At 34.1% G+C, this 13,783-nt stretch overlaps 1 protein-coding gene across 1 annotated transcript; it reads left to right on the top strand.

The window, feature by feature from the left end:
• The first annotated feature begins 1,825 nt into the window (after window positions 1-1,825).
• On the top strand, window positions 1,826-5,199 carry LOC116016583 (protein TRANSPORT INHIBITOR RESPONSE 1-like). Its single transcript, XM_031256915.1, has 3 exons — window positions 1,826-2,440; window positions 3,118-3,610; window positions 3,964-5,199. The coding sequence occupies exons 1-3, from the start codon at window positions 1,986-1,988 to the stop codon at window positions 4,759-4,761; spliced, it is 1,746 nt and encodes a 581-aa protein (XP_031112775.1). The 5' UTR covers window positions 1,826-1,985; the 3' UTR covers window positions 4,762-5,199.
• Window positions 5,200-13,783: the final 8,584 nt, after the last annotated feature.

Raw genomic sequence — 13,783 nt, 5'->3', positions numbered from 1 at the left:
ATATATATATATATATATATATATATATATATATATATATAGTTTGTTTGTTTGTATTTATATTAAATACCCACCAAAGTATTAAACATTGTTTTTTTTTTTTTCCTCTTGTGACAATTTTTTTCTTTTTGTGTGTGGGGTGGCTACATGTACATTATGTGGGGAATATGGTATCATGGATTCATGGTTGTGAAGATAAATATAATATGTGCAGTTCAACTATCAGCTTAGGCTTTTAGTTGAGATGGAGTATATGCTTTAATTTGGTATTAGAGCCATGCAAAAGGTCATGAGTTCGAATCTCCGTGTTGCTTGGTTGGAAATCCACCGCACACGTTGAGAACTTGGAATTATTATTTATTAAAATAATTTAGTTGAAAATGAGGAGGGTGTATCAAATATGGCGCCGCGTCTAAATGATTTATTATGTAAAATTTATCATTTTAAAATTTGGTAACGTGAGAACCCACAATCACTACTCAGAGTGTATATTAGGTAAATACCGTTATTGCATAATAATTTGCAAAGTATATAGAAAAAATATATCTTGAAAAAATCATGTGCAACGAAAATCAATTGATAATAGATTGATAAGAACCAAACTCTGTGATGTGACAAATTTATTGGTTTGGTGTGAGAAATTGAAGATTGGAAAAAAGGAGGCATTATTAACATCATCGTAGCAATAATGGTTTGAATTGTGATTACAATAATTGCTACTTTTGTTTGGTCGCTGTTAAGCAGTAAATTCACAGCTGAACGAGTGCTGCTTATCATTGAGTTGGAACAATTATTACCAGCCATCAGCCCCCTCATTTTAATCCCATAATTATTGAATTCAAATCCCATCTGAGAATCCTAGATAATCACCCCTCTATTTACCAATTACCCCTCTTAATCCTGTATTTAATCATGATCAATTACACTGTGACATGTCTAAATATCTTATTCACATAGTGTAAAGTTTTATCGTTTCAGAAACTCTACACTCATTAACTGAATCTCTAACCTTACAGTTAATTGTATTAGTAACTCGCTTATTAAGTTACTTGGTTTGTTTTCGTTAATTTTAGTTGGTTGATTGCTATCTTAACAAGAACTTTGAGTGACTTATAGTACCTTCATCAGTCGTATGAAGTTATTGAGTTTGTTTTCTTTAATTTTAATTTGGCCAATTGCTATCTTATTATCGATTGCTTCAAATAACTTTGTGATTGTACAAACAATTCTTTGATTAGCTACCCTAAGTTACTAGGTTTGTTTTTGTTAATTTTAATTGACTAATCGTTATCTAGTCAGTTATCTCAAATAATTTTATAGTTATATACTAGTAGTTTGTTTATTAGTTATTTTAAGTTACTAAATTTGTGTTCGTTAATTTTAATTAGTCAATTGTCATCTTATAAGTTTCAAGTAACTTTTACAATTGTATGAGCAACTTGTTTATTTGCTAATTTTCATTAATTTATGTTATTCAATCATTATCTTATTAGTTACTTTATAAATGTATTTACAGTTAACTTATTTATTTTTGTAGCATGAGTGATAAGTTTAGTTTTGCAACATGTTGACGGTGGGAGGGATGATATCTGCGGTTGGGCTTTGCAGGGAAGGGATAAGCCGTGGCTGGTTGGATTTTCCGACGGCGTTAATCGGACGGGCAATAAATGGAGTGGGGGGACACGTGTAAGCCCCACAAGGGTGCAGGCATGGTCCCCACGCAAGCCACTTGACTATAATGTTAACCATGGTTAGAATTTGACCGCAGTACCTAGTCCATCAGTCATCACCATAACATGGACGTCTTACTAATAAAACCTTATCTTCTCTGCAGTTTCTCTCTCTCTGTTTCTCACTTTCTCTCTCTCTCTCCTCAGCAAATCTAAGCTTGTTAATGTGGCTTCAGATCTGAAGCTTCACGAGCACTGATCCGAGCGCGAAGGAGTTCATCACTGGAATTAACTGTCCCACCTTTGAACCGTACAATGGCGTACTCGTTTCCGGAGGAAGTGTTGGAGCACGTGTTCTCGTTTCTGAGCTCCGACAAGGACCGGAACGCGGTGTCGCTGGTGTGTAAGTCGTGGTTCGAGATCGAGAGGTGGTGCCGGAGGAGGATATTCGTCGGAAACTGCTACGCCGTGAGCCCTAGCATCATGATCCGCCGTTTCCCCGAGGTCCGATCGCTGGAGCTCAAGGGGAAGCCTCATTTCGCGGATTTCAATCTGGTTCCCGAGAACTGGGGCGGTTTCGTCTACCCCTGGATTATCGCCATGTCCCGCTCGTACCCTTGGCTCGAGGAGATTAGGCTCAAGAGAATGGTCGTCAACGACGAGAGCTTGGAGCTCATCGCTAGGTCCTTTAAGAACTTCAAGGTCCTCGTCTTTGCGTTTTGCGAGGGGTTCACTACTGATGGACTCGCCGCCATAACCGCCAAGTGCAGGTCGGTCAATATTCTCACGCTTTATTTCATGGATAAATTTTGACGGTAATGTTGCAATAGTTTGAATCTTTCGGTGCGTAGTTGAGTGTCTTGTTTGCGTTTGGAGTGGGTGGAGTAAAGTTCCTATAACTTTTACAACATCGCTATATTTGCTACTTTGCTAGTCAACAAATAGAGTTTTAGGTATTTTTTCACTCAAACTTTTGGGCCTTTCATTTTATTGTTTTCAGATAGGAGTTTGAATATAGCGTTCTATCTATGCCTGCATTTATTAGCAACCTTTAATTCAAGGACTGAATGAGTTTTATGTTGGCGCTGTTGACTTGGTATTACAAGTTACACTCCATGGGAGCGACCTATTGGCCTTCTTCACCCTCATCGGGCGGTGGGACTGCCCTATTGGCCTTCTGCACACCCACCCTTGTGTACTGGCTGCTGGTTTCTCTAGTCGCTAAAAAAATAGAATGAGTTTTATGTTAGTTTCACTTCCATTCATTGAGTTAGGGAACATTTTGAGAAGTTCTTGATTTTTATTCCTTGTCTCCTCCCCTAGAATTACTGTATTTGCTATTTTATGGAGTGTTTGTAAGTTTTTTGATACATTGCTTTTGATGTGCATTGCAAAGTTGTTGGAGTTCAATTAGTTTTCGGTTTTAAAAAATCGTGTAATGTTGCAGGAATATGAAGGAACTAACCCTGCGAGAGTGTGATGTGGAGGACCTAAGTGGGTATTGGCTTATTGATTTATCTGAGAACTGCACGTCGCTGGAGTCTCTTGACATAACTTGCTTGAGCTGTGAGGTGAGCTTCTCAGCTCTGGAGCGATTGGTTTCCAGGTGTCCTAATCTAAGGACGCTTCGCCTCAACCGTGCCCTCCCACTAGAGAAGCTTCACATCCTTCTTCGCCGTGCTCCCCAGTTGGTTGAGTTAGGCACAGGTGCCCTCACGGCTGAGGTCCGTTCCGATACATTTTCCAACCTGGCTGATGCTTTTTCAGGCTGTAAGCAACTTAAGGGTTTGTCTGGGTTTTGGGATGTGACTCCAGCTTACCTTCCAGCAATATATCCAGTCTGCTATGGAATTACGTCTTTGAATTTAAGCTATGCTAGTATTCAGAGCCCGGATCTTTTCAAGTTTGTAAGCCAGTGTCACAACTTGCAGCGGCTATGGGTATGCTTTATGTGTTTCTTCTATATTGATTTGCTTTATTATTATTATTAAATTAAAGTATCCTCGAGAAGGAAAAATAAGAAATATAGTACACATTATCTGAACATTAGAGTACCAATTAGTGTTTTACTGTTAAGGAGTTATTAATCCTTGTACCACTATCCATATCATCCAATGGTTAGGGGAAGGATATTGCCACTATCAACATATTAAAGCACACTAACAGTTTCACATCTTATAGAGAGTACTACTTCTGTGTTTTTGAACAGCTTGTTTTGATTATCCATCCTAAATGAAGCTCTTCTAGCCGCTTACTATCTATCCCTGAACTCACGAGAGATATGCAACTGCAGGTACAGGATTACATTGAAGATATTGGTCTAGAGGCTATTGCTGCGTCTTGTAAGGATCTTCAAGAACTCAGAGTTTTTCCTTCTGACCCTTATGGAGCGGATCCAAATGTAATTTTGACAGAGCAAGGTCTTGTAGCCGTCTCTGAGGGCTGCCCCAAGCTGCAGTCAGTATTATACTTTTGCCGCCAAATGTCAAATGCAGCATTAGATGCTATTGCTCGGAACCGTCCTAATATGATCCGGTTCCGTCTCTGCATTATAGAGCCTCGAACTCCTGATTATCTTACCCTAGAACCTCTAGATACTGGTTTTGGGGCCATTGTACAACACTGCAAAGATTTGCGGCGGCTTTCCCTCTCTGGTCTGCTCACTAATAGGGTGTTTGAGTACATCGGGAGTCATGCTAAGAAATTAGAGATGCTCTCTATAGCTTTTGCCGGGGATAATGATCTGGGCCTCCATTACGTGCTATCAGGGTGTGAAAGCCTGAGAAAGTTGGAGATCAGAGACTGCCCTTTTGGGGATAAGGCTCTCTTGGCCAATGCTGCAAAGCTGGAGAAAATGCGATCCCTTTGGATGTCTTCTTGCTCAGTAAGTTTTAGAGCATGTAAGCTCTTAGGCCAAAAGATGCCTAGGCTTAATGTTGAAGTTATAGATGAGAGGGGCCCTCCAAATTCAAGGCCAGAAGATGACCCTGTCGAGAAACTCTACATTTACCGAACAGTTAGAGGTCCAAGGCTCGATACGCCTGAATTTGTTTGGACAATGCATGAAGACGCAGCATTGAGGTTTTCTTAAGGTTCACATAACAATGAAACGTTATATGCCTGTGTTATTATCCTGCATACCTACATTAAGTGACACATTCTGTGGTTGAAGAGAGCGAGGAGGAGAGGGCTGCCTCCATGGCTGAAGAGTACGGTGAGGAGAGAGCGGGACGGGGCAGGCTGGAGGTTGAAGCTGCAGAATGTACAACGGGGAGGCTATAGAGTTCAAATGCCAGTTTGTTTTGTACTCAAGCTGAGCTAGTCTAAGGCACTTATTAACTACAAAGTAATAAAGATTCAAGACAATTATTTCTGTGTTTGTATCAGTTAGAGTTACTCTCATTTTCCTCGGCACGTTCACCATTGTAACTATTGCAGACTTCTGCATATCTTTATGTATCTGTTTGTTGGTTTGCATTGATGAATATTCTTCAGCTGGAGTTCCATAATGTCTTTGTTTACTGGTCAATAAATTTACTCATGTCATAAGGTATATAATTCATGGATTACGTAGCCCCCTTTATAATTCTGCACATGTGAATGTTTCTGCAGAAGTTAATGTCAAATTGAACATACTTTTGCTTTAAACAGGTTTGCTTTCATTGCAGTGCAGCTGCAACTAGTGACAGTGACTTTGAGACATAGTGAATGGAATCTCAGGACACAACTCAACTGGTTGACTAATTCAAAATGGAGTTCAGAGTTTTGCTTTGACTGTCGCTACCTGACACCGACACAACTTCGCAACGAATCTAAAATAGAATCAAGAGCTTTTGGTCATGTCGCAACGAATCTAAAATAGAATCAAGAGCTTTTGGTTTGATGACGATATTACTACTGGCAATGGTATCGTTGAGGTACATCTCGTGATTTACTTTTTAATCCTTTCGAAATTTACTTTTTAATCCTTTCGAAACGGTCATCCTTAAGGTGCATTTTGGTATTTACTTTTTAATCCTTTGGAGATTTAAAGATTTGGAGGGTGGTGACAGGAGGGAAGACACAGACAATAACACAACATACACTGCACCCAAAAACCCAGCAAAGAAAAGGCCCAGTGGCTGACCCTGAGATGAAAAGAGAAGGGGAAAATGGTGAAAAAAGCAATAATACTGTGAGTGACAGTGGGAGGGGCAGAAAGTAAAAGCAAGAAGAGAGGAGAGAGGAGAGGGGAGCCATATTTGCATTATTGTGATCTATACCATTAGTCAATCTGTGTCTCTGCTATCATTCTGCAAATCTAAAAAGATGTGGGAGAGGGTACAGTGATACAGTTAAAAGGATTGAAAGAAAAAGGTCTTTTTCTTCATTGGTTGATAATGCATGGCATACATACATACATATCATCACAACCTTCATTCTTCCCATACCCATTCCTGCTTTTTTTCCTCTTCTCTATTCATCATCTTCTTTGACTTTACTGCTAACTTTACTGTCATTCACCTTATTTCTTTCATCTCACTTTTTATTTTTCTTTTACTTTTTTTCTTTAAGCAACTTTTCACATGAGATTATGAATAGACAAGTCAGCAAATAAATTATTATTATTATTATTATTATTATTATTATGGGTGAAATCCTAAACTATTATCCCACTACTGTGTAATAATTCACAAAGTATATAGGAGAACAATAACTTTGATCGAGAGAATGTTGACAAGAATATAATTTCTGACATAATTATGCTTCGCCCATTCAGCTACCCTAATGGAGCTAGTGAGTGCAGCGCGCGCGCGCGCGCACACACACACATATATATATATATATATATATATATATATATATATATATATATATATATATATGAACTCTATAAATTTGTACCCACACTCGTGAAGAAGTAAATTGAGCTAATTTAATTTTAAAGTTAGCATTAAACGGTACATTTTTATACACAAAATCTAACAGAAACCTAAACCATAATGGGGTGTTTGGTAAGATGAAATTGTAATTTTATTCCTACCGAACTCTATGGAATTACAATTTCATGATTTAGTTGGAGGGATTACAATTCCTAGGGTCTCTCTAGGAATTACAATTCCACACTTTGTGGAATTGTAATTCAATAGTAAATGACTATTTTATCCTTATGCTTATTATCGTATTATTATACAAGGAAATTTTAGTTTATTCATTTCTTCCCTATCATTATATTCATGTTTATCAAACAATGTAATTTAAATTTCACATTATTATTTTCTCGCTTAATTACAACTTTTTTCTCTCTTAATTTCCTCCAACCAACCAAGCACCTTGATAATATTGTGGTTTTGGGAGGAAAAAATTGGTGGCAAGAATATGTAGTGGGCATTAAATTGGGGGTTTAGGGATGTAAACGGAGTAATGATTTGATTTGGTCAAAAAAGTTGGAGAAATGGGACTGTGGAAGACTGGTACGAAGTGACGGAAGCCTGTTTTGTACTTGCCCAACTTGCCTTGCCTTGCCTACTCCTTCAAAATCTTGTCAAATCCAACTCTGTCCAACATCTTTAATTTGCTTGCAGGGTTTAACATTAAATTCCACTCTTTTTATCTTATGTTTAATCCTTTAATTTCAGTGAGATTAATCAACAACTTTATTAACTCATTGACATATGCAAGATAGATGCATTATATTATTAAAGCTAAATAGAATATATAGTATACAACAATGATTTTCATGATGCCCACTGTGTAGGATGGATCATGGATGAACATAAACACCATGAGAAAATAGTCCATGCCATTATCAATAGTAATGGTAGCTGAGTTCTCAATGCAAACATAAAAGCGAACAACTTTTTGTTTTATTATTTTTGAAAATTTAGAGTTTATAACTTGTTGTTACAGTTACATTATCATCATTTGATTGCCTCTATATTGGCGGCCGCCGCATTCAAGATATGTTGTTGTGCAATGGTGGCCTTGATTTTATCTTATTTGCAGACCTTGTGATAACACATTGTATTGTCTGGTGTAGGAGTTTAGTGTGTTTTGTGCATCTTTTTGTATAGTAGAAATGATATGACCATTCAATGTGTTTTGGCTTTTGTGTTATGCCATATATATATATATATGCATGGTCTACATTATTGTTTAATAATTGATTTTTTGGGGGAGAAAGTCTCAAGTATGTAGTGTTACACAATGCAAGACCTATCTATAACAATATCTCCCATACTAAACATCACAATATGGCACAAGTCTATCAAAGTGGGGACTGGGCCTCTTCTCCCTTTTGTTTTTCTTTATTTTCAACTTTTTGTTTAGAATAGAAGAATGGAGAAAGAACCTAGAAATTAAAAAAAAGAAAAGTTGAAAAGAACATAATATTAATATTAATATTAATATTTTTGAATGAGGATGGAAACTAATAGGAATATTATATTTTTAAATTATTGTAGTTGATTGGAAATGAGAGCGACATTCAATACCTAATTTTCTGTTACGAATATTAGAGATTTGGGTTGAGCTTCTATGTTTAGAAATGTATAATTTAGTATTGTGTATTGAGATTATATTGACTTGATTTATTCTTATGGATTTAGTGCAAGTTCATAAGATAATCCAGTGAAGCTGAAAAACTTAGGCTATCAGAGAGAGAGAGAGAGAGAGAGAGAGAGATCTAATTAAAATCAACGTCATACACTTAAGGAACTTCTCTCTTTGGGATGGCAAGGGAGCTTACCTACCAATTGAACACAAAGCTCGAGTTCCAAAATATATACTTTTTTGTCTCATTTTACATATCTTATATTAGGCTTTTAAGAAATATATGGCATTCATCAATCTCCATGTCAATGCTCGAATGGTTTTGTCTTCTTATCTTACTACTTGTGAGTAGGGATCTCAATGGATTGGGCGTGAGCCGAGAAGGGCTACATTCATCACCTGACTCACATTTTATTTTATTTTATTTACCCACCCCAACCCGCATCAGATGGACTTTTTCAAACCCATCCCTGCCCTACCGGGAGCAGGTGCCAACTACGGGTACCCATAATTTATTATCTTATTAAAAAATTAAAATAATATTTAATTCACATCTATATGCTAAAATAATAAAATTCACTAATTATATTAAAACATAAAATAATAAAAATATTCAAATATAATGCTAACTAAATTGTTAATTTTTTAAAAAATAAATTTATTAGTTTAGAACTAAAAATAATAAAAAATAAATAAAAGTTCTAGGAACCTTTATTATTAACTACATACTAATATTTATTTTACTATATACACCACACACACACACATGACGAGTCGGGTGAAATTCTAAGTGAGTTTTGTACCTAAAATTCGAATCCAACCAGATCTATCGCTCACCCACTATCACCTAAAAAACCCAATCCATATAGGGTGGATTCGAATTGATAGGCGAATTAAAATTGCTATCCCTACTTGCCAGCATTGTACTTCAGACATTATAAATGCTTGATGTTTATCAGACATCATAAGCAACTGCTTTATTAGGATGTGTTACCAACTTACCAATTACCATAGGCTATTAGCTTCAATGGAAAAAAGATATGGGCACTGTTTAGTAAATGACCTGTTAACTGATAATTTTTAACTAATTGGGTTAGAGGATATAACTAGTTGATAACATTAGTTGATTGTAAAAAAATGTTTAGTAAATTAGTTTTTAACTGATAACTATTTGAAATAATTTCTTTTCTTAAAAAACTAATTGACAAAGTTACTTTGAATAGCTTTTTGAATTTTATTTAATATTTTTGAGTTACAAAAAGTTGATTAACCAAACACATATATTTAAATTTTAACGAAGTCAAATAGCTAATACTGGTCAAATAAGTTAAAATTGACTTATAGGTTAATTATTTTAAAAAAGGGCATGATGCCATTTTAGGCAGTTAACAGTTGATGAACAACCTAACCATTTGTACCTGTCAACCACAAGAAACCGTTCTAGATTCATTTAACAGTTTAATCTAGGAATGACAATATATGTTCATAGAAACTACAAATATTATTCACATGAACATATGTTCTATCATTCTAGGATTAGAGAAGCTGGGTCTGTTTACTAACTGAAAATTTTCTCCAGTTTTCTGGAAATTTGGAAAATTAGAAAATTAGAAAACAGAAAACATGTTTATTAGCACAATTTTCCATTTTGAGAACATGAAATAATTTTCCAGTTTTCTGGAAAACTGAAACACTATTAAAAACTGTTTTCTAAATGGAAAACAGAATCAGCTATCATCTATTAGACTATATGTCACTATAACCACATTCTCACCATTATCTACTTACATATGTGTTCATTACTATGATTACATTCATTATCATCTTCTATTTTTTCTACTTGCAATACTTATTTAAACATAACTTATGCTTAAATTATACATCATTCACATTATCAAAATTAAAAATTGAAATCTATACCATATTTTATATTTTGATTGAACTCAATTAGTTATTCGTTCGGATATTTTTAATTATGTTAAATCGGATATAAGTTTGGTCCCGATATCGAATATTGAAATTTCACATATATTACTATATCAAAATTCAAAATAAAATTTACATATTATATACATGTCATTCAAATAAATATATCCAAACATATTTTAAATATTAGCTCAAAAAATATTAATATTATCTAAAGTAAATTTTATGTAAACTTAATAGGTTATTGGTTCGGATATATTTTTATTTATTGTTAATTTTATAACGTTAATCTAAAAAAATAAATTAGAAAAAATAAGTGTTAGTAAACAAGTTTTCTAAACAGAAAACAGAGAATAAAAACAGAGAATGAAAACTGAAAAATTGAAAAAACAAAAAACAAAAAACAGTTTTCTGTTAGTAAACAGACCCTTTACTTCTGAATAAGGAACTAATGCTGACTCCACCTTCTGTTTGAGTTCTGTGCTCTTAGGTTCCATGGAGTGAAAGCTCCTCAAGGGCTCAAAATCTTCATCCTCAAGGACGCATGTCCGCTTCTAAATAATCGATGCGGGTCCCTTTTTGGGGTCCGATGGACGCATGTTCTCTTCACTCCCAATTTTAAAAAAGTTGAGAAAAAAGACAATAATAGGCAATTTTTATAAATTCGAATTTATTTTTAAAATTTTTTATTTTTATTAAATATTAATTAATTAATAACTATAAATTCGAATTTATTTTTATTAAATATTAATTAATTAATAACATAAACAAAAATTTTTAAATTTTAAACAGTCATTAGTAATACTGTGGATTGCACGATACTAATAACATATTTTTATTTATTTATTTCATTATTCGTACTGGGACTATATTGTAAACTTTCACGACATTTATATCACTAAAGTAGCAATGGATTACACAAGTCAATGACGACTACCAAAGTCCATTATATAATTAATCTACATGGGCACAATTATTCATCGATTGAAGAATCAGAAGAACATATATCCCGAGCTTGTACCCACATACCAATATACCTATATTGATATACTACATGTAACCATATTTTGAATTCCAATATATTATTAAAAATTTCACGTTTACATATTTTGGCACGTCCAGTGGGACAACTCTGCCTCTCATCTCTTCATAGGCACCAATATGAGGGTAAACCCCATATGAAATTTTAAATGGAGGAAGCTAAATGATACTCCTTGGAACGGCCTCATATCCATACTCCTTGGCACGAGATGAAACGGCCTCATATCCCTATCTCCTTGGCACGAGTTAAAACGGCCTCATATCTCTTTGGCACGAGTCAAAACGGCCTCATATCCATACTTCTTGGCACGAGTCAAAACGGCCTCATATCCATACTTCTTGGCACGAGTCAAAACGGTCTCATATCCATACTTCTTGGCACGAGTTGAAATGGCCTCATATCCATGCTCATTAGCACGAGTGAAAACGGACTTATATCTTTAACTGTAGTGTCGAGACTTCCTTCCACTACATACTTTCGGGTGGTATATGTTCTCAAATGGCGTACAAGCAAGTCTCGAGTCAAAAATGTTTGTTCTTCTGAAGGGCTTCCGGATTCAAATGGCTTGATCTTCAATGTGGGTTTAGAGCAACATTTGGCATAATATTCATGGAGGGGCTTTTACATTTATGATCATTTTATTGAAGCTAATTCTATGATTTTTCCTAGGATGAATACATAGAAATGAGAGGTCCTATTTATAGTTGTAGGATAGAAGAGTTTTGATAAATTCAAACTCTTTTGATATTATCTAATTAAAATTAAAAAATTAGATAATATCAATATTCCAAAATCTATTTAAATATACTAATATAAAAAATAATCAAAATTAACAAATTTTTAGTGTCAACAAATGACCCCTCGAGATTTGCTTGTACGCCACTTGAGATCATATACTACTCGAAAGTATGTAGTGCAAGAAAGTCTCGACACTACAGTTAAGGTATAAGGTCGTTTTAACTCGTGCCAAGGAGATATGGTCATATGGATATGGGTCGTTTTAACTCGTGTCAAGGAGCCTTGAACATTAGGCCGTTTTAACTTGTGCTAAGGAGTATCATTTAGCTTCCTGCATTTCAAATTTCATATGGGGTTTGCCCCATATCGGTGCCTATGAAGAGATGAGAGGCAGAGCTGTCCCACTGGGCGTGCCAATTTGTACACAAAGAAAATTGAATAATATATTTGGGATTCAAAATTCTAGTTTCATGTTAAATATCAATATGGGTGTGAGTGCAATATCTTTGGATATATGGTCCTCTGATTTTTCAACTAGATGCATATCTTGAAATTAAACTCCATTAAAGGGGGCTTGTATATATAGCTTGTTATTCATTGAAGGGTCTCTGGGTTCAAATGACTTGAACTTCAATGGGGTTTTGGAGCAACATTTGACATAATCTTTATGGAGGAACTTTTACATTTAAGATCATTTTATTGACTCTGATTCTATGATTTTTCGTAGGATGATTACACAGAAATAAGAGGTCCTATTTATAATTATAGGATAGAAGACTTTTGATAAGTTAAAACTCTTTTAATATTATTTAATTAACAAATTAAATAATATCAATATTATCCAAAATCTATTTAATTATACTAACATTAAAAATAATAATATTTAGCAAATTTTCAGTGTCCGAGAACACAATTATTTTTAGCTCAACTAAATTCATGGTGTTTGTCCATGAAATTATAGTCGTTTTTTATTAAGTCATAAAAAATTCTGCAAGCACACTTAAAGTCTTTACCGATAATCTAACCAAAATTTCAAGCAATAAATCTGTCGGTAAATTGCAGCTTTCCATTTTTAATTGACAGTTGAGGGAGAGTTTTCAAAATCTAACAATTCAATCCAACATGAACAATCCAAAGCTTTACCCTCAATCTACGAGCAATAAAATAATGATGTACCTTTAATCCTCAACGAAATTTGAAACTGGGGATGAGGATAACGACTGTGGAGACTGAAGCGAACGGAGTTTTAACTTTTGAGGTCGCCGTAAAGAGAAGAAGATAGAGCAGGGTCCGGTAGGTTGTAACTCTTGTATTTATTTGTTGTATTCTATGACTCTTCTAAATAATTCAAAATTACTAATCACATATAGTATCAATCCTAGTAAGATTGTAACTGTTATCTTGTATTTATTTGTTATATTCTGTGACTCTTCTAATTAATTCAAAATTACACTTCTCATCCACACAACATAATTATACATTTTTTTTAATCGTTTAAGAAAACTAACTTTAATAATACCAATTTTACTTAACTGTAATCTAAAATTTAATAAATATATAATTAAATATATACTAATACTACATATTAATTAATAATCTATATCTATATTCTATATTATTAATAAAAACAAAATCCCTTATTTTAACATTTCCCGTACAAAACACTCATATTATATTAACAATTTGTATTGGTACTGCAATTATACATTAAAGTATAGTAATACAATTTTGAATACAAAAAATATATAATATATATATATATATATATATATATTACTTTCCCTAATACAATTCTAGAATAAATTACGAATCTAATATTGCAGTACATATACTTTCCTGTAATATAATCTATACTATTAATAAAAACAAAGTCATA

Source organism: Ipomoea triloba, chromosome 4 (assembly GCF_003576645.1).
Source record: "Ipomoea triloba cultivar NCNSP0323 chromosome 4, ASM357664v1".
Lineage (NCBI taxonomy): Eukaryota > Viridiplantae > Streptophyta > Magnoliopsida > Solanales > Convolvulaceae > Ipomoea > Ipomoea triloba.
The sequence above is the reverse complement of the archived record's forward strand: the minus strand, read 5'-3'. Positions and strand labels throughout refer to the sequence as shown.